The sequence below is a fragment of the Varanus komodoensis genome, unplaced genomic scaffold (assembly GCF_004798865.1).
Source record: "Varanus komodoensis strain SLA01 unplaced genomic scaffold, ASM479886v1 scaffold23, whole genome shotgun sequence".
Lineage (NCBI taxonomy): Eukaryota > Metazoa > Chordata > Lepidosauria > Squamata > Varanidae > Varanus > Varanus komodoensis.
This window is the reverse complement of record NW_025335627.1, coordinates 12,916,774-12,938,000: the sequence shown is the minus strand read 5'-3', so window position 1 is coordinate 12,938,000 and position 21,227 is coordinate 12,916,774. Positions and strand designations below refer to the sequence as shown.

The window sequence follows — 21,227 nt, the reverse complement described above, 5'->3', positions numbered from 1 at the left end:
CTATGTATTCAATCCTAATCCTAATCGCATGGGGGAAGGCTGAACACTTGAGGGCAAGAACAGACAAGAAAGAGAGGGTAAGAGAATAAAAGTGGTACCTCTTCTGCACAAAGTCTTTGGCAGTGGCTAACAGGTAGGTCTCTACATCATGCTCAGTAAGGTTATAAATTGTCCGGGATGAAAAAGTCTTCTTGTGGGGTGGAGATAAATTAATCTTTGGACAAAGCTAGAATGAAAAAGTTTGAAAATGTAAGTTGCTTTAGCAGACAAATCCTACAGATATAAAATTCACTTTGTTGCCAGCTTAACAGGTATTTAGAGAATACTGAAGAAAAAATAGCATTACATTTTCAGTGAGTATTTATTTACTTTTAAATTTACTCATGTGCATACACCTGTTTCTAATGTGCCTGCAATTACACACGGGTGATTAACATTAAGGGCCTCATTCAGTGGGGCAGCCTGTAACCATCGGAACTCAGAAGGTTACAGGCATCCCATCAAGCACAGGAAGAAAATGGAAGCAAGGATTGCCTCCATACTTTCCCCACCTGCAAAGTACGCAGCTGATTTCAGCCCTCCCTCACAAGGAGGGCTGAAAGGGTTGAGGAACCTTCTGGAGTGGTCAGGGAAGGGCGGTGCTCACCCCTCTCCCCTGCACTACCAGCTCCTGCAGTGCAGATAGCCTTCCGCCTTTGAAGCTGCAGCTGGCACAGGGAGAACTGCACCAGCCGAGAGGGCACTGAGAGGCCCCTCCAAAGAACAGAGGCCCCGCTGCTAGCTCAGAGGGCTTTCATGAGATTGTGATGGGGTCTCCAGCTTTTCCTCAGCCCAGCCAGACAGCATCTACCAGCCATAGGATTGTACCCTAAGGTATTTCGTTACCCACATTCTTGCAGGCTTAATAAGCCAGCCTGAGCATGAGGACCACACGAGTAAGTTCTGTTTACATAAGTTGCCTTCCTAATCACAGGAACTGCAACAGGTTTGGAGCACATAGGTGACTTTACATCCTCCTTTGTATTTGCACTTTTACTCAGCAAGACATGTAGAAAGTCATGCTTAGCATGGGCCAAACTGACCTTAACTGTAGGCATGCAATTATCATCATAACTATGTCTGCCCCAAAGCTGCCCACTTGCATGCACAGGATCTGGATATAGCCTAGATGTTTGAAAACATGTGAATAAGGATGATTGCACTCCCCACCTGCCAGAACTGTGTCAGTTTTATACTGCTATGCACACTACTAAGGATAAGAGTAGCACCTGGGTCAAATAACTTCTGTAGAAGATCTCTTGGAAGTCAAGCTACATGCATTATTCTTTTTACTAAGGTTGAAGACTAGCCAAGGCACAGAGATCCAAAGTTCAGTTCATGAAATCTTCACTGGCCATGCAATTTAATAATATGGGGCTCATAATTTTACCTGCAATGAGTACACTAGGTAAGGAGCATTCTAGCCTTCCTCAACATGGTTCCTGCCAGATGTTTTGGACTACCATTCTTATAATTCCTGACCATTGGCTGGCCATAATGGGAGCTGTGGAACTTCTGGAGGGCATCATGTTGGAGAAGCCTGGAGTACACTATCCATTTACAATGATGCTTCCCATGATACCAAGGGTGCAACTCTACAGGATTACTGCCTGCTAGAGGGAAGCCTCTGATCTCCAAGGCCTCCAAGAATCCAGTGCCCTGCGAGGCGATTGCTGGTAGGGAAGAAGCTGTAGCAGAGGTTTTTTTAAAAGCCTTTAAAGCCATTTTTGCTAGGTGCGCCTTTAAGCCAATTCAGCCATGCTACACTGCTCGTGCAAGAGGCTTGTGCATCCATGAGTCAATGGCTTCTCTTTTCCCTTTTCTCCTCTTCACCATCCTCTTCCTGAGGTTACAGCACTGACCTCTGGAGGGAAGCCATCAAAGTCTTTCCCTGGTTGGTGGAAGGGGCAGGGTGAATTTGTGGGGAGAGCCATGATGGAATCTGCTCCTCTGAGGCTGGAAAATATCCTAGGAGATCTTCAGCATCCTATTACTGCTCTATAAGGATTGTTTGGTAACGGCTGTGTCGCATACATATTTACTCTAGACAAATTACTATTGGAAATACTAATAACTGATCAAGCTGTAAGGTTGCAATTCTTGATTTCAATAGAATTTAAGCAGCTCAGCTGTGCAATAGGATTGAAGCCTGTGGCTGCAGTCCAATGCACAGTTCCTTTGAAATATGTCCCACTGAATATAATCAAATCTGCTTGTGGGAGAGATGCATATGGCACAGCTGGACTCCTTGGGTTCTGCAGACACAAAAATGATGCAAGTAAATATATATTTCCTTACATGGCTGATGAAAAGGACGGAAAGACTGGGGCTATTTTCCACGCCACGATCTGTGGCCTATAGAAGGCAGCCATTCTCCTTACCCATATATCCAAGCTGACTTGCCAGCACCATTCAGCAGGATGCAGCCCATGTTCAGATTTGCCACCCCTGAAGCCATTAATTCCCTTATGGAACATATTCTGAAGTCCCTAATGTTTGTTTCATATTTATCTCCTCTCACTGAGCTCTAATTTAACATTACCTGTCTGTTGCCTGTGCAGTTGCAGACGGAATATTGAGCACTCTGGTTCCCACTGAGCACCCACTCGCCAGGCACGTCCTCCTTGAAGCATGCTCTGAAAGTAAGCAGTTTTAACACTGACATTTCCTCTAGGCAGGTATGCAGACGACACACAGCAATATGAAGGCAGGGCACTTGGCAGAAGACTACCTTTGTTTATTGATTCTCCCAAGAGCTCCTAACAAATCCCACTTACGTCAGGGGAGCTACATTCACACCACCCTACTTGGTTCTTAATGGCTCTGCCTATTGCTCTGTCAATCTCTTTTTAGTTGTTGAACTGTGCTATTGATTAGAAATGTCTAATGAAACTTGTTTCAAATTCCTTAGCTAGAAACTCAAAAAATTAACATTAACAATAACAAAATTACCTTGAAAACAGAAGGGAGCTCCATGCCCCCAGGTACTGCAGTGGTAAAGCATTAATTAGATGGTCCTAGGATACTTGACTAAACAGGGACAGTCTACACAAAAACTTCTCCAAGCAACTGAATAGTGTTAAGTTAGTTTAGGGATAATCAGCAACTACTGCCATGGACCTATCCCAGCTTTTAGGTGAAAGCGCACCGCATATTCCCGCATACAGCTCCACCACTTTGACTGAGACATGTGCTGCAATGGCTGTGGACACAGATTTCCTCCCCATTCCAATCCTCATCACCTACAAGTAATCATGGCTTGGGTAACTTAGGCTAAAATCTAATGCACACTTTGCTGGGAGTAGGTCACATTGAGCTCAGTGGGAGTTAACCTCTGAGTCGAAAGGTATAGGTAGTTCTATAAGGTAAGCAATCTGTGAAATGTAAGGACAGATGCATCAAATTAGACTGCATGGCTGAGATCTCATGCACACTTCCTTGTGAAGAAAATGCACAGAGCTCCATGGATGGGACTGTACTGCAGCCCAAGTTTTGATACAAGGCATCTGTCTTGCACCCAGGTGTTGAACACACTTAGTTGGAAGTGAATTGGAGAGACATTTCCAAGTAAGTGCCTTTTAGACAAATGCCTTAATAAATTCTCGAACTTGTTCCAAATCATTACAATGGAATGCACCAGATTTAGTCTTATGGAAATGCATCAGCCTCAGGATGAATGGTTACCCCCCTGGAAATTAGCAAATGCAAGACAAAAATGGCATAATCAGCTATTGTCTCACAAAACAGCTATTGCTGAGACCTGTTTCAGTGTGCAACCTGGGCATTGTAGCTTAACAAATGATTGAAAGATGTCCTCAGTGACTGATGATTGTTGAAATTTGGTAATGTCTCTTCCCACATTAGGAATGTAAAAGAGGAGGGGTAAGCCACTTACAAATTACTTCTATTCAGGCATGTGTTATCTGCTCCAGGGAAGGAAAGCAATGAAGCAACCAAAGCACTGGTAGTTTCATTATAATTTCTAGGGTTTAAAAACAACAACACAAAAGGAGTTAGCTGTACTTTCATGAGAGAAAGAATAGATGATAAACTAAATAAAATTTTCATAGTGAGAATCAAACATTACTTTTTGTCCCAGTGCAGTGAAATGTGGTATAGATGTGACATTTTAAGCAGGGGAGACTGGTGACTCCTGTGCTGAACTATACCCCAAACAGGTTCACTACCACAGAGCACCATGAATAGCTCCTATAAAACTCAGAATAAAAGCTACAATGGATTAAGTGGCCCCACTGACACAGGAATCACCAGCTTTACTTGGTTTTAGCACAAAAACAGGATAAAAGGCTTACAGTTATCCTCTGTTCAGGCAACGAGACATGAAGCCAGTGCTCTGCTCTGCTCGATGAAACTTAAAGGCTGTGATTCTAAAGCACTTAAGGAGCAATCATGCAATTGTTTATCCAGAAGAAATTTCAGTGAAGTCCACAGTGTTATGCAGAAGGCCAGTTTCAAGTAAGAACCATGAGCTTTCATTTCATTACCCAGTTTCCATATTGTCCTGCGTCTTTTCCTATAGTAGACATTTCTCTCTTGGGGTGCACACTCCAGAGAATGTGCAAAGGGCCTTGGGGTGAAGCTCTAATATTTTTCTTCAGCAGTGCCCTGAGGTAACTCTCCAAACTGCTGATTAGAATTCAATCCCGCTTGTACAGAAAAAGCAGCCTGGCATTCAACACAACGGCTGTGTTGATGGGGAAATTCCCTGGCTGGGGGAAGAGGGGAAGGAGAAGGTACACGCAGAGTAGAATCACTTTTCATATCAGTAAGTCTTGTGCCAAAACTCTAAACTGTTTTTGAAACTCAGAAGAATATAAAGTAGCAATTGAAATTTTGCTAAAGGGAGCTGTTGGTAGGAAAAATACTTAAAATAACTTTGATGTTCTGCATTCACGCACTGCTGAATCAAACCAGTAATACTTTGTGGCTTAAAGCTCTGATCAGCCTTCCAGATATGTGTCATCCAGATATGATGAATTACAAGTCCAATGCGGGCTGGGGAATGATGGGTATTGTAGTCCACACATATCTGGAGACACCAGATGAGGAAGGCTCAATCAGGCAATTGACAGTATTATACCTCTGACAGATATTAAAGAATTGGACATAATTTCTTAGCAGTCCCTGTCAAATTGTTCAAGTGAACTGGAATCAGAGAATCACCAAACTTTATGCTTGTTGACATTCTCTGGACTCCACGTTGATACTGAGGTTACCTCACCTTTTTCCATCTGTTTTCTTTTTTGTTCAAATGGAAGAAGTGTGCACATTTCAGTATACATTTTTGGAAGTGTACGCCCAAATGCACTGTTTTCCCCCAAAGGCAAAAGCATGGAAATGCACCCCCGGTGCAACTTTGCTCCAGAAATGGTGTTCCCACTTGTACCTGCATCCAGGGTTGTAAACAGGGAAAATCTCAGCTAAAAGCAAATCAGAACATAATTCTTATAGATCTGTAAAGTGAACCTGCTACCATACAGGCACAGAGGTTGCCAGAGAGACCACGGGTTCCTTCAGCGGCAGCTTGGCCACTGCCATTGAGCGGTAGCAAAGGGGAACCCAGGTCAGGTCCTCAACAGCAGGATGTCAGCACAGGCTGAGGCAGGGTCAACAGCACGCAAGTGTGCAGCTGCACTCTGCACGGGGACAGGATGCTGTCAGCAGCTACACACCTGCCCTTTGCTGGTCCAGCCTTTCCCACCTAGTGGTTTTCAGAGGCTTTGGACCACAGCTCACAGCGTTCTTGGCCATTGGCTATACTGGAAGAGCACCAATTAGCGAAGGCTGTCACAGTATGTTTGTGGTTCCCAGAGGCTCTCCTGAGCCTGGAAAGTTTTGCATTCAAAAATCCCCACTTATGCCCCACCCTTCCCCACTCATCCTCTTCCTAGCACGTACTGCCATGCAAGGATGTTATTTTTCTCCAGGTTCAGTCATGTTGGTCTCATAACCAACTTCCTTGGTTACACAGGATCCAAATCAAACATGATCCACATCCTAATAGTAAGAATAAAAATAGTACTCACCCAAAGAAGTCCACCTGGCCAGAGGAACCATACAGGGACGGCGAGAGGTGGAGTGCCGGATACTCTGCCACCTTTGTTCTCAAGGTGTCAAGGCCCATGGCAGCAGTCACAAAGAGCACAGGAAGCACAACCTGGGCAATGAACCCTTTCACGTTGCGCCGAGTGTGATGGAACCTTTTAAGGAACAAGGCTGTGGCCTTCCTCAGCAAGGAAGAACAGCCTCTTGGCTTCTGTGGCTTAACCAGAGCTTGGTCTATTGATCAAAAAGGGAATGAGATATGATGACACATCAGGTGTTGTTCCCTCCTGATCCTAACGTTCACCCAGGTTATCCTGCCAGAATATGCAAGCAAGCAGTGGTAAAGGTAATGTTCCTGTTTTTACAAATGAACACCCAAATCCTTGAAAATCCTGAATGCCGGTGGCTGTCACATCCTTATAACCTTCCTGGGAAAGATCTGTGCTGGACCCACAAGATCACTGGCCTGCTCATGTCTGAGTGTGTCCATTAAAGGTTTTTATTTTTTATTTTATTTCAGTGAGCTGCAAATTCATTCAGTTAGTGCCCGATACCTGCAGAACACATGGCCCTACTGGCACTTGCATGGAATTATGCAAGCTTAAGCCGCCGGATGCGGCCTGGGGCTGGGCGGGCTTGGAGCTCCCTCCCCCGCCAACACCCACCGCGCTCCGCGGCTCGGATCACCTGCCGCACCGCGCTGTCATCGCTGCCGCCGCCAGACCTGAGGCACACCGCCGAGCTGGGGGCCAGCTGACGCCGCTCCTGCGGCCACCGCTGGGCCAGCCTGGGCATGGAGGACGCCAGAGCCACGCCAGGCCCGCCGTCGACGGCGTGGAGGAGGGCGCCGCCATCTTGCCACCGGGCGGGTTTCCGTGCCCCTCCCTGCTACCCCCCCCGCCAGTGTTGGTGAGAGCAACGCCAGATTGGGGCGGGGCGCGCGGGCAGGTGCCGGCTTAACCCGGCGGACGCGGCCTGGGGCCGGCGGCCTCTGGCTGGTGGCCGAAGGGCAATGGCCAAAGGGTGGTGCCGCTGTTTGTGGCCATTCGTGGCCGTGCGGGGCTGGGCTGGCGGGGGACTAGGTTGGTGGGGGGACTTTTAATTTTGTATGGGGGGGGGAAATGGGGAGGTTTTGATTGTTTTAAAGTTTTATTGTATTTTAATCTGTTTTTATGGAGTCGTCCCTGGCCAAGTCCACACTTGAGTTTCCTGGGGAGCGCGGGGGTGCCACCATTGGGGTGGTCATGGGCAATGGACGTTACAGCGGTGGGGGCTTAACATGTCTGCATAGAAGAAGGAGGGACAGATGGCTGACACCTGTCCCTCCTTCTGGTTCTGTCCCCAGCCAGAGGGTTCCAGGTAGTCTTGTCAACCGCCCCTCGGGCCTGACGGTGCTGCTGCTCAATGCCAGGTCAGTCCACAATAAATCTTCCCTCATCCATGACTTGATTGTGGATGAGGGGGCCGACCTGGCTTGCATAACGGAGACCTGGGCGGGAGAGGGGGGGATGTTGCCCTCTCTCAAATGTGCCCGCCCAGGTATCTGGTTCAGCACTGTCCACGTCTGGAGAGGAGGGGAGGGGGGGTCGCTTTGGTTTACCAAGCCTCCATCTCCCTCACGGGACTTTCTGTCCCTTCAAGGCCAGGGCTGGAGTGCCTCTACTTGGTGTTGGGCGACCGAGACAGATTGGGGATTCTGTTGGTGTACCGTGCACCCTTCTGCCCAACAGTCTCCCTGCCTGAGCTGATGGAGATCGTCTTGGACCTGGTGTTGAGGACCCCCAGGATGTTGGTCCTGGGGGACTTCAATCTCCATGCCGAGACTGGTCTGACCAGGACGGCTCAGGACTTCATGGCGTCCATGACGGCCATGGGGCTGTCTCAACATGTCACCGGCCCGACCCATGAACGTGGACAAACTCTGGACCTGGTTTCTCGACGGGGCAGGAAGAGGGTGGTCTGAGGGTGAGGAATTTATGTCTGACACCCCTGTTATGGTCAGATCACTTCCTGGTGAAGTTTGTGCTCGAGAGCGGCCTTTCCCTCTGTAAGGGTGCGGACCCGATTGTGTGGGTCCACCCCCGGAGCCGGATGGATCCGGATGGATTCCTGAAGGCCCTGGGGGAGTTTCCAGCTGACAAGACTGGTGCTCCTGTTGAGGCTCTAGTCGAACTGTGGAACGGGGAGATGACCAGCGCTGTTGACACGATCGCTCCTAAGTGTCCTCTCCTGCCGGGCAGAGCCCACTCTTCCCCTTGGTATACACCTGAATTGCGGGCGATGAAGCAGGCTGGGAGACAGCTAGAGCATAGGTGGAGGAGATCACGGGATGAATCTGACCAAACACACTTAAGAGCCCATTATCGGGCCTATGCTGTGGCGGTGAGGGTGGCGAAAAAGAAATTCTTTTCCGTTTCCATTGCCTCCTCAAAATGCCATCCAGCGGAGCTTTTTTGAGTGGTGCAAGGCCTGGTTCATCCCGGCCCTAAGAAAGATCTGGTTCCACCCTCGAAGGCCTGCTGTGATGACTTTGCCAAGCATTTCAGGGAGAAAATCGCTCAGATTCGTCACGAGCTAGACTCTACTAGTGACTCAGAGGTCTCTGGGGAGATACCAATGCCACCGTCTGGTCCAAAATTAATGGATGAATTTCAGTTATTGCGGCCTGATGATGTGGACAAGGTGCTTGGACGAGTACGTCCCACCACTTGCCTATTGGACCCTTGCCCATCTTGGTTAATAAATAACGCCAAGCACGGGATTGGGATCTGGATCTTGGAAGTGGTTAACACTTCTCTGAGGGAGGGTCGGCTACCTGCCCCTTTAAAGGAGGCGGTAGTCCGACCAGTCCTGAAGAAAGCGTCACTGGATCCAGAGATGGCCACTAATTATAGACCAGTGGCCAACATCCCGTTTCTGGGCAAGGTGTTGGAGTGGGTGGTGGTGGGACAACTCCAAGCACTCTTGGATGAAACTGATTATCTGGACCCATTTCAGTCCGGCTTCAGACCCGGGTACGGTACTGAATCTGCCTTGGTCGCCCTGTATGATGACCTGTGCAGGTAGAAGGACAGAGGGAGTGTGTCTCTGTTTGTTCTTCTGGACCTCTCAGTGGCTTTCGACACCATTGACCATGGTATCCTTCTGGATAGGCTAGCGGGATTGGGGGTTGGAGGCACTGCTTTGCAGTGGTTCCGCTCCTATCTCAATGACCGTTTTCAGAAGGTGGTGCTGGGGGACTATGGCTCTGCGCCATGGCAGCTATGCCATGGAGTACCGCAGGGGTCCATTTTGTCCCCTTTGCTGTTTAACATCTACATGAAACCACTGGGAGAGATAGTCAGGAGGTGTGGGCTGTGGAATCATCAGTACGCTGATGATATCCAGCTCTACCTCTCGTTTTCCACCAATCCAGGTGAGGCAGTGGCTGTGCTGAACCGGTGCCTGGCCAAGGTAATGGGCTGGATGAGGGCCAATAAACTGAAGCTCAATCCAGACAAGACGGAGGAGTCCTGTTGGTTGGCAGATCGGGCTTCGGTGAGGGTGAATTGAACCTAGTCCTGAATGGGGTTGCACTCCCTCTTAGGGACAAGGTCCACAGCTTGGGAGTGCTCCTCGACCCAGAGCTTTCACTGGAAGCTCAGGTGACAGCGGTGGTGAGGAGCGCTTTCTTTCAGCTTTGGCTGATCCATCAGCTGCACCCCTACCTGGAGTACGACTGCCTGGTGACAGTGACACACACATTGGTGACTTCCCGCCTTGACTTCTGTAACGCACTCTACATGGGGCTACCCTTGAAGACGGTCTGGATACTTCAATTGGTTCAAAATAGAGCTGCCAGGCTGCTGACGGGACTGGGCGTTATGTTCACATGACTCCAGTCCTCCGTCAGCTTCACTGGCTCCCCATTGAAGTCCTTGCCCAATTCAAGGTGTTGGTGATGACCTATAAAGCCCTAAACGGCTTGGGTCCTGGTTACCTGAAGGAGCGCTTACGTCCATACATGCCCACCTGCCCCCTGAGATCAGCGGGAGAGGACCTTCTCCAGGAACCCTCCGTGAAGAAAATTAGGAGGGTAAGTACTCGGAGGAGGGCTTTCTCTGTGGTGGCGCCCAATCTATGGAATGCGCTCCCCAGAGAGGTCCGCCTGGTGCCGTCGTTATTTGTTTTTTGGCGCCAGGCGAAGACCTTTTTATTCAAACGTCATTTTAATTGTTAATGGTATTTATTTATTTTATTCGTTGGCCAGGGCGACTTATTTTATACTGTTCACTTGTTTTATATTGTTAATTTATAGTATTTTAATTGATTTATTTGTAAGCCGCCCCGAGGCTTCGGTGAATGGGGAGGCATATAAATTTTCTAAATAAATAAATAAAGGGCTCCTTGGGTGTTGAGCACCACTCAGAGCAGAGTTTTGCCTCACAAAATCCATCCACTGCTTTCCCCCAATGCTGTTTCTAATCCTGGTGGGTTTGTGGCAAAGCACCAGGTTAGGAAGATGTGAAATGTGCAGTGTGATGCCCCACCTCTGTCAGACAGTGCAGCAGGCATGAAAGCCATCCCTGGGGGCTTTGCAATAATTTCTGCCACTGGTTCGTTCACTCCCATGGCTAACTGCATGCTTGTGAGCTACAAGTGGCAGGGGCTTACCTTTGTAATGTGCTGGAGTGGCTTAGCTCCCTGAAAGAATGGGATAAAGATTCTGATCATCCCCATCACCCAGAGAAAAGCCGAAGCCCTATGCCTTCTGCACACTTGACATCCTCAGGAGGAGGATGCCAAGGAAAAGGGAAGCAATTACAATTAATAGGGGAAGGGACGCAATTACAACCAATAATTACTGATTGAAGAAGGACTCTTGTGTCACAAAACAAAGCAAGAGTCTCATCAAAGCCCAAACAAAGCCAGACTCCCAACTGTACCAACACAGCACTCAACCGTCCTCATGTCTGGGAAGGGTTCCAGAGACAAGACTGAGGAAAGCACCCGAAGAAGGAGAGCTGATGCAGCAAGAAGCAATTGAGCCACCAGTATAGAAACAGGGTTGCAGCCTTCCCATGACATCAGAGGTGGCCCTATTGCCGGCCCAGAGGGCATTTAGGAAACGGCCTTACAGCAGCTCAAGGTTATTTGGGAGAAAGCACAAGGTTATTTGGGAGAAAGCAACACGTTGGCATCAGCTGGGTGGGAAAATAGAACTTCATGAGGCTAGTTAACCAAGGAGACATCTTCCAGAGCTGGGTTGAATACGTGAGCTCAAAGAGGAGAAGGGTGTGCCTTAGCTCCCTTTCTTTGGCCTGATTAAGAATCCCAAGTCAAACTCCCTGCCCCCTGCCAAGTCCTTTTGCGACCCCTCACACACAGTACTGAAGGTTGCAGCAGCCTAAATACCCAGGATTCTCTGAATTGTATAATTCCACCACTCACTGAAGGGCTAATATTCAGAGGCACAATGGAAAAGAAGGCTCATTGGAAAATAAAGGTCAAATAAAAGAAAAGACCAAGTGGACTTTAGAATTCTAATCTGCACAGGCTCCTTAAAATTGCAGGCATTTTTGTTTTTCCTAAGATGCTGAACATCTATTAGTTATATTACTAATATGCCATCCTTCCAACATTTCTAATGAAATAAAACCAAGGTATGGTGCTATGTAAGTTATGAATTGTATGAAGCAAGCTGCAACTACAAGATAACAGTAATGGCAGCTACTCATAGAAGATATGGCTGTCTATCTGATCCACACGGGACTCCTAAAAAAGGAAGGGAACATTGTCTCCTTGTGAATGAATGCATGAATGAATGAATGAATGAATGAATGAATATATATATATATATAAAATCTGCCATATATATATAATATCTGCCAGTATAAAAATGTTTCTCATTTGAGTTGACACTTCCCTATGTGCATTTGATTATCTACACTACCACATGGAAAGTGTAGTTCTGTTCTGAGCAGTCTGAAAGATACGTGATTATGACGCTCGATATATGCCACTTCTGCATGATTATTTCACCTACTTATTAAGCTGGTTCAGTGCTCTAAAATGTTCCACATGGAACACCTCCAAGGATACAGCCATGCAGAGAAGGTACTGCCTGATCTGGCAAAACCAGATGTATGGGCCACTTCTCAGAAAGGATTCACGTCCAAGTAGAGAACCCACTTTTTCACATGATTAATCCCTAGGAAATAGTGCATTTTAGTGCACTTATCTGGGTCAGACATTACTTGCTTCTCACAAGTGGATCCATATTGTTTGCCATTTTGGGAACCCTTTGGGATCAAAATGTAGAATAAACATTTATTAAATCAAGACACTACACAAAAATAATAGCTATGTTGACTTAAGAGTGTCTGAACTGACTCATGGAAACCTGCTAATTACATAAGGAATTTTCTAAGTTAGTTTTAATTGTTACTGAGGCGTTTGGGCTTCACCTTTACAAACTACAGAGGCTCTTACAATTTATTTCTCTCTATAAAAAGAATAAAATTATACAATTAGGAAACTAGTACATCAGAGAGAATCATGTTTGAATGCAGGAATATGCAATGATGTGAGGTCCTAACTGCACAGATGAAGTATAACTCAGACAGAAGTTTGCCACCCTAGTGAGATCTAAGCTTAAGAGTCAAGCTGGTTTTTCAGCCATGTGTACCAGGAAAGCTTCCCTAAGTAAGTTACAGCTTCAGAGCTATGAACTATCAACTATTAATCTTTTTATTTTATGCCTTCTGGCTCCTACAAGCTGGTTACTGCTCGCAACATGAATTGCAAGTTTTATGAATAAAGCAAAAGGTTGTAACTTGGCCTCACCCAAAACTGTTGATTATGCGCAGAGTGAGAGGGTTTATTGCATGCTCTTGTTAAGACTGACAGATATGTTCTCCGTATAAAGTGTATTTACTTGGAAAGTCACACTGAAATTAATGGTATTTATGCCTGGATAAACATGGGCCTCATAGGCCCTCTGTTATGGCAATTCAGTCGGAAATGCCCAGGACACCAGGCGCCTGGCATGACTAGTGGGTGCACGCGGTGTGGCAGCTGGATACTTGGGTGTTCGCGTAAAACACGCTGGGAGCTGCACTCCAGCACATGTACAAGGCAAAGGTGGTCTTATATGCTGAAAGCCTAGTAACACTCTCACTTGGGAAACTGTAATACAGATCCCCTTTCTTCTGAAGAGATTTGGAATTCCCTGTTGCAGGCCGGAAAAGAGAAGTCATTTGACTGGTGCAGTCGTGATTCCTGCTAAGCAGTTCGGGCAAAGTTTCCTCTGTGTTATCCTGGAAATCCTCATCCTTTATCCTCATCCCCACCCCAAGAGGCAGGGATGGGGCTCTAGAGGAGATACTGGGGGAACTTCCTTCTTTGAAAATTTCAGCCCGTGCAAGATGAAAAGGTAGCTGTTCATTGATCTGTCAGGGACCTAAGTATCGATAAATTCATACCATCTCTTTCAGTGAACTTCACAGAGCTCACAGACAGGTCATCATTCTCGAGGGTGCAGCTTGGCGCCTCCTGGGACAGCGCTGCCTCAGGTTGCCCATCTCTGTCCATGCCTTTGGTCAAATTGAGAAACACCTGCACAACGACAACAAAAATGCTTTCATTTCAGTTTGCTGACATTCTGCTTTTATCTGGATGAATACAGCTAACCTCTCCGGGAGTTCCTTTCCACTGTGCTTTGGTGATATGTCAGATGCAACATGTACGGTGGCCTTCATTACTGAGGACAGTTCTGAATGGCTGCCTGAGGAAAGGAGGGCACCCTCGGCCTGAAGGATTGTCCAGTTCCTAGACAAAGTGCCACATGAGAGGAGAGCCATTGCCTGCCAGCAGGGCGGCCGAGCACACAGACACACGCAGAGCACCTGGTTGCACTCTTCCTCAGTGTGGAAGGGGTTTTGCATTTTTCTTTAAGCTGCCATAATAATTTCAACATATATATTAGTGTAGGCAGACTTTAGCCAAATCCATGTCCTCTTAGTCTTTCATATCCCCATTTTATATTTATTTACATGCAGTCCCCAGGTTACAAACAAGTTCTGTTCCTGAGAAAACAGAAATTTGTCTTTAAGTCAAATTTGTACATACATTGGATCACATATAGTTGGCCTTGCAAGGTTGTGGGGAATGAGAGAGCAGGATCCCCTGAAAGTGGAAAAACCACAAATTTCTCAACCACCTTCCCCCAACACACCAGTGCCTCTTCTTTGCTGGAGAGATTTCCCTCTCTGGATGGGTGGGGCAGGAGGGCATGCTTTGGAGGCCTCCTTCTCCCCCTCTTTCTTTTCTCTTTATGGTAATGACAATTTCCCACAGTATTTTTTTAAATAATAGGCTTTATGGCCATTTGTAAGTACAGGTTGTTTGTAACTCAGGCATTTGTAACTTGGAAACTGCCTGTATTTATTTGGGGATGCATCAATGGCTGCTCTAGCAAGAAGCCATGGCCCAGGAACGAGATTAAAAAGGGGTGGATTTTAACATTTTAATGATGATGATAATAGTGGTAGTAGTAGTAGTAGAAATGCAGTAAAGGAACAAACAATAAATCAGCAAGTAAAATAGCACAATAAATCCACCAAGGGTTAAAAATAGTTAGATTCTCACTTCTTCCATGGTGCTGTCTGAAATTCCATAGCAGCCAATATGGAGATTACTCAAACCATTGTCCAGGCCTCTCAGCAGAGACTGATAAGCTGAAGAGACTTTACTGTTAAATGGGGGAAGCATGTAGACCAGCTCTCCACCGATATCCTCTTTCAGACAGGCATCTGGTAGATGAGACTGGATCATGGCTGTCACAGCAGAGGTATCACAGTCTTCTGCTTCATTAAAGATTGAGCTCTATGGGGAGGAGGGGAAACAGCACAATACAACAATTGAGTGTGAGATTTCAGTTACTAAAACATCTGATTTTAATTATGCCAAAGGAGGAAGAATCCAACATTGGCATTATTGGTTGGGAACCTAAAGTTATGCTGAGAGTTACTGGGGGTATTAAAAATAAATTCCTCTTTTCTGTTATATATGCTACGGGGTCAAAAATCTGACCCAGTGGCACATATGTACTTTCCATTCCAGCCCTTGTCCAGATACAATGAGTCCTTACAGACACTCAGCAATGAAGACACTATGCACCTCAAGAAAACATGTCCTGACAAATCAAGTTCAGCTAGGAAGGCTAGAGTCTTCATGACCAGCTATAGGAACCTCACTAAACAAACCGATGGCCGTTTCTGGAGGAAAAGGTGATCAAAGATGGAAAGCCCAGGGAGGAAAAATGGCTATGCTCCCCATCTCCCATTTTGACCATTTCCTATCATTAAACCTTGTCCATTAATTATATCTACTTGAACAAATTTTAGTAATAATTTATTTATTTATTAGATGTGTATCCCACCTAATATCTCGTAATGCCATTGGATGAAATTTCTTCTGAATGCCCTCCTTCAACCCTCCTTCTGAAACAGGTATGACTTCAGGCTTGAAAACTGTTAACTATTTTCGTGCCCTATATGAAAACCACATGCATTCTGTTCAAACAATCCCAAACCTTTTTCTTAGTGAGTGTTAGGTGGTATCCACTACCAAATGTTTCCTTCAGGAAGAATGGTGATCCACAGCACTGAAGCCCACCACTTTCCAAGAATGCCACCCTGTCACTCAAGACCTCTGCCTCATCCAAGTGATGGGTGGAGAGAATTATCGTTCTCCCTGAAAACATATAAAGAAGGCAGCATATTTATTTTCTTCGGGCAGGTTCTGGAGATAGTAGGAAGTGTGAGGGGCAGTGTGGTATCTTCTTGGGGATATGAGCTGCTCAGATTGAAGAGCAGGTCTTGGGCTGATGCTTTATAAGGCTAGATGGAGCTGCACTGGCACCTGCCTAGGGGCTCAGAGAGCTGGTAGGGCCAGTAATGCTGTAACCTCCATGTATCACAGTTCAGTCTGCAATTCTTTTGGCAGACATGGTGCCCGTGAGGCAGGAGGCCAGCAGAAATCCCCATATGTGGTCTCTAGCACCTACAAGAATGACAGCTTCATTGTAAGGGTACCTCACACTCCATTTGTGAGCTTAAACCATGGGTCAAACTCACTCAGATCCCCAAGTGATTTTTAGCACTAGTGTTACTACACTTGATACTATCACTTGTAAAGGGTAGCATGTCTCTTTGAGCTGTTCGTGGTTGGTTTGGGGGCTTTTTTTGCCAATTTTACCTTTTTTATTTTTTGATATAATCTCCCAAATGCTTCTCCTGGAGCACGGATCAACCCCAGTGGTCGGTTCATCCAAAATCACAACCTTTGAACCTCCAAGTAGAGCAATAGATATTGACAGCTTTCTTTTCATCCCTCCTGATAAAGAGCCAGCCAGCTTGTGACGATGGTTGTATAATCCAGTTTGCTTCAAAGTCCTTCAAAGCAGCATCCAGAAAAAGAAATGCTAAGTATGTTCTGCTGCATATTTACTAAAAGAAAGGATACTATCCATATCAAAGCACTATTAGCACAAATGAAAAACCTCTTACTGGCATAACTGGCATAATCCAGGACTGTGATTTTACATGTTTTTCAAGTTGGTTTTGTTTATTTTCCTTTAAGGGTTTTCAGAAGTTCTGGCCAAGAAGTCAAGGTTAAGGGCTCAAAGCTGCTTCGTGGAATACCAATGGGAGCTTTGAGTCTATGCCTGGCTTGTTTCCTGCTGCAACCGTGACACAAAGCAGCTGCAACCCTGTTTTGATCGGACAGTGAAGGCTGATTTATGTCTCTAAAGTGGCACAAAGCTGTCTTGGGAAAATTGGCCAGGAGGACCAAGCAAGATTTACAATGAGGAAAAACAGCACAAGAACTACTGTTCTTGGCAATGGGGATTAATTTGTCTTGGATTAATATGATGAAACCCCGACGTCATTACCAATATTTCAGTGGGGTTTACTATTTTGCTTCGGCTAAAGAAATTATACCCCATTCAGCAATTCTCCCAGCAAGTTAAGAGTAAGTTTTCCTCTATGCATTCTTTTTGTGGCACTGTGACTAGAGTAGTCAGCTCAGTCTTGAGGAAGAAAAGCTGTGAAAATTAATGCTGTGAAAACAAAATAGCACAAAACAAAAAGGGCACTGCTTGATTCTGATTTTGTCACTTGCAATTACATATACTCTATTCTCAGCTTCTGAATGTTGCCATTTGTAATTAAAATAGCACATAATATTATTACTTCTTTGTTTCAGAAAATGTAAAATCGTGGAGAAATAAAAAGATTTTTAAGAAACAAAAAGGTCAAATGTATAATAGACAGAAGAAAGTGTAAATTCAAAATGCATATGATGAGTTTTTAATGCAGTCCTGGATCCTTTTCATTGTTGATTGCTTAAAACTATATTAGCTATATATGTATTTTTGTGAGTGCTGTCTGCTTGAATGTCTGTATGTACATTGTTTTGAGAATGTGTTTTAAGGTTTTAATCTTTGAAAATCACTGAGAAAATCCCAGCTATGGAAATGTATATCAATGAAATGAAACAGGTTTTTTTTCAACTTAGAAAACAGATGGAGGTAGAGGTGGAAAAGCACAAGAGGGTTACAAATGGAAAACACAATTGTCTTGACCCCTTTTAAAATTCCATGAATGAGGCAGGAGATTGCAGGATAAAACATTCATCCAGAAGCAGCCTCAGTCCTTAGGCATAACAACAAGCCAGGCAATGTACAAGTTTAGCTGTGCTCACTTTCAGTGCATTCACATCCATAAATAAGCAGCAGAGCTTCATTGTCCACCTGGAAGGTGCTACAGCAACCCTATTTGAAGCCTGCACATGATCCTTACAGACAAACGTGAAACCAAAACATATAGGGAACACAGGAATAAGAATATTGCTCCATGCCACGGCTCTTCTTCTGCTTATAGCCATGTTGACATACCTTTGGACTTCCTCACGTAACTCCTGCCTGCTCCAGTGAGGCACTTTGATGTAGCCATATAAAAACAGGTGCTCCTTTGTGGTGAGGTAACTAAATAACACGTTGTGCTGCATGCAAATCCCCATGTTCTTCCTGATTGTATCCTGATCCATTCTGATATCTTTACCATAGACAAATATCGTCCCAGATGAAGCAGGAAACAGACCAGTTAGAATAGATCTGGAGGGGAACATAAGAAATAGCTTAGACAAAAGTGCCAGCGTGTTATTGCACAGGGAAGAAGGCCTGGCACAATGGCCACGAGGGAGAGTTTTGAGCCTGAGACTACCCTGCTTCAAATACGGGCTCTGCCACCCGCTCACCTAGTGCCCTTAGGCAAGCCATTCCTTCCCACTCAACCCCAGCCCTGCGCCTGTGGGAGGCAGTTGCTCAGGAGGCCACAGAGTTTCCTTTCTCCTCCACAGCAAGGAAGCACAACTTGGCTGGCTGTGGGCTAAGTTCTCCTTCAGAGCAGCTCTCAGGAGTGCTCCAACAGTGAGCAGGGCTGCAGGCAACGCGGGTGGGGCCAAATGCCAGCGTGCTGCAGCTTAGAGTTCTCCCTGCCAGGGCCTAAACCTCTGCTGAAGCAACCAGGGCAGGGCAGGGAGGAATAACCTGCACCAAACTGTCGAAACCACCAAACAATTGATGGGTGGAGGATAAGGGATGGCAGTCTAGAAAAGAGGCATGGCCTTCTGGGGAACTCCGGAGAGCTAGACTGGGATCGCAGGAGGGCTATATTTGGCACCCACATCTGCGGTCCTGCACCCCTTCTTTAAATACAATTTTACATGCCCTGTCTCCCTCTGATCAAGAGTTGATGAGTTAGTCCAAACTGAGCTCCAGTGAGATTATAAAACCTTTCTGTCCCAGAGAGTTTTGCCTGCCCTGTGAAGTACTATGAACATGTTGCAGAGTTATGTTCCCCATGATTCCCAAATAATAAAAGGGGGGCACAAGTATTTCTGATTTATGAACTATAGCTTAGATTCTGAAATGCATTCCACTTGTTTGACCACAGAACTGCCTTTCTAACATCACGCCCTGATCTTTGTGCAGAACAGGATCTTCATCCAGACTCGCGAAGCTGACAAGGTGGCAAGCAACCCCAGTGGAGACTGCTCCCTCCAAGCTCAGTAGGCTCAGCTTGCCACTTGCTGAGTCCCTGAGTGAGTGCACACGGCAGCTACCAGCTGGTGCCACAGGCCATCCTCCCACCAGGAGCATCAGAAGACAGGCCTGGCTACTGTAGGACACAGTTTAACAGCAAGTCAATGAAAGGACAAACTTTAGCATCCACAAGTGTGGATACTTATACATTTGTTGGCCTGGGAGCAGGAAAATCCTTCAAATGTTCTTGTTGATAACAACAAGAAAGCTGCTTTCATTTGTGAAGGAGAGGGAGACCTGCTGAGATAGATAAAGAATGCTGGAGGTACATTGTACAAGAGAGCTACAAAAAGTGGATCTCAAAGACCACGTTTGGTTCTTACAATAACATCAAAAATGCCACCTACTTTATAACTTATTTTACTGGCCACAAAGTTGAATTTCTGAGGGTTCTATGCAACTCCTCTTTAAAGGAAACCTACATTGTGGTTGTCTTTCCAGCCCCATTGTGACCCAGCAATGCAGTGATGTTGCCTTCGTAGAAGTTCAGGTTGAGATTCCGAACAACGGCTTTGGATTCATATATTTTTGTTATTCCTCGAAGAGAAACTCCAGCTTTTAAGTTAGTGGGTTCAGGTTCAAAGTTAAAAGGCAAAGCACTCTGGACATCTATAAAACAACAAGAGGGGGAAAATCTATTGAGACTGTGGGTACTTCTATATGAAATATATCTACAGCTTCCAAAAAATAAAACATTTGAAATATTTGTGAGATATGGGAGTTGGAACTCCCATAGGAACTCATGCAGGTATGGGAGTTGGGTTGCCTGTAGAGCAGGGATTTCGGATCTGTGGGACTGTATTTGTCTGATATGTCAATAGGGAAACCGTGCCATCTTTTCAGCATCAGGTTAAGACTATTCCATTCCCAGGCATTTTGTTGCATGTGATGGGCTGCTTTGATGTGTTTGTTGAATGTGTTGTTTGGCTACGAATATTGCAGAACTTTTAACTGCTTTATGAGGCACTTGTATTTTACAATGTTATAGAGAAATGTTTTAGTTACCCTAATTTCTGTATGTCATTATTTTGCAGTAAGTTCTCCTGGATCTGTTTCAAGGCTTTACGAGCTTTCTTTGGACTCTCAGATTCAAGGTCAGGAAAAGAACTGACTCCAGAACTGAGCATCAGCACATGGATCCCCCCTGCCCTTTCACCATCTGCTTTTCCGAAGCTGTAAGACTGACCTCAGGGAGGGGGTGCAAGGCCTTCCAGGGGATGCAGAATGGAGGAATTTGGGACCAATAGGATATGCATGCCCTGAGGGAGCTCCAGCCCACCACGGGGAGGAGAGAGAGATCACCCTTGCACTCCCCCACCCTGCATGCTCTGAATTTGGAATCCTGGGGTATCCCCTCTGGATTGCAACTGCAGAAATTTAAACAGTAATAAATACAGCTGGCTTAATGAAGATGATACTGCCAATAAAAAATGGCAGTATCATCTGCATCAAATGGTGGTATCAATGGCAGTATCAAAACACCTGTTTGAATGCAATCTAAACTTCCTGTCAGAATTAGAAGTATACTTATATATACTATTTATTTAAATATATGCAATATAATTTAAATAGTGTAGTGCACCAACTTTGGTTTTAACAGTAAATTAATGAGCAGATATTATTTTTGCCTTAAGACATGGTTCAAAATGGGCGGCCTTTCAGTAGCTGCAAGCATCACACTGAAGCATGGAAATGATCCACTGCATGTTCCTAAAGGTGAAAAATGTTCTTTCTATTAGCAGCAGTAAGTTTTATTGCTATAACCACAGGTCAGAAGAAAGCACAATCCAGACATACCTATCAGTAAGGAAATCTGCTCCTCATCAATTTTCTGACCTTGTGAGCTTGTGAGTACACAATGAAGTTTAACCAATGAATTTCCTCATACTTGTTTTTGTGAAATATGAAACATAAATATCTTCAATTACAGAATCTTGAGGGAAATATAAACTGCATTGCCAATTCACCATTA

At 45.5% G+C, this 21,227-nt stretch overlaps 1 protein-coding gene and 1 long non-coding RNA gene across 3 annotated transcripts in view; one reads left to right on the top strand and one right to left on the bottom strand.

Annotated features, from left to right (window-relative positions):
* ABCA12 (ATP binding cassette subfamily A member 12) overlaps window positions 1-21,227 on the bottom strand; it is a 74,313-nt gene that overhangs the window by 43,456 nt on the left and 9,630 nt on the right. The window contains exons 7-16 of the mRNA XM_044432027.1: window positions 19,678-19,864; window positions 18,047-18,265; window positions 16,345-16,541; window positions 15,680-15,840; window positions 14,734-14,970; window positions 13,569-13,701; window positions 6,087-6,339; window positions 3,935-4,021; window positions 2,582-2,675; window positions 99-226 (exon numbers count right to left, since the gene is read on the bottom strand). Of these exons, the coding sequence (XP_044287962.1) occupies window positions 99-226; window positions 2,582-2,675; window positions 3,935-4,021; window positions 6,087-6,339; window positions 13,569-13,701; window positions 14,734-14,970; window positions 15,680-15,840; window positions 16,345-16,541; window positions 18,047-18,265; window positions 19,678-19,864 (1,696 nt within the window). The remainder of the gene's footprint in view (window positions 1-98; window positions 227-2,581; window positions 2,676-3,934; window positions 4,022-6,086; window positions 6,340-13,568; window positions 13,702-14,733; window positions 14,971-15,679; window positions 15,841-16,344; window positions 16,542-18,046; window positions 18,266-19,677; window positions 19,865-21,227) is intronic.
* LOC123024379 lies at window positions 16,794-21,199 on the top strand. 2 transcript variants are annotated; one of them, XR_006414912.1, is made up of 3 exons: window positions 16,794-17,121; window positions 19,145-19,254; window positions 20,290-21,199. It is a non-coding gene; the product is annotated as an uncharacterized LOC123024379 (long non-coding RNA). The 2 variants fall into 2 exon arrangements; XR_006414911.1 differs by having other exon boundaries at window positions 19,145-19,520.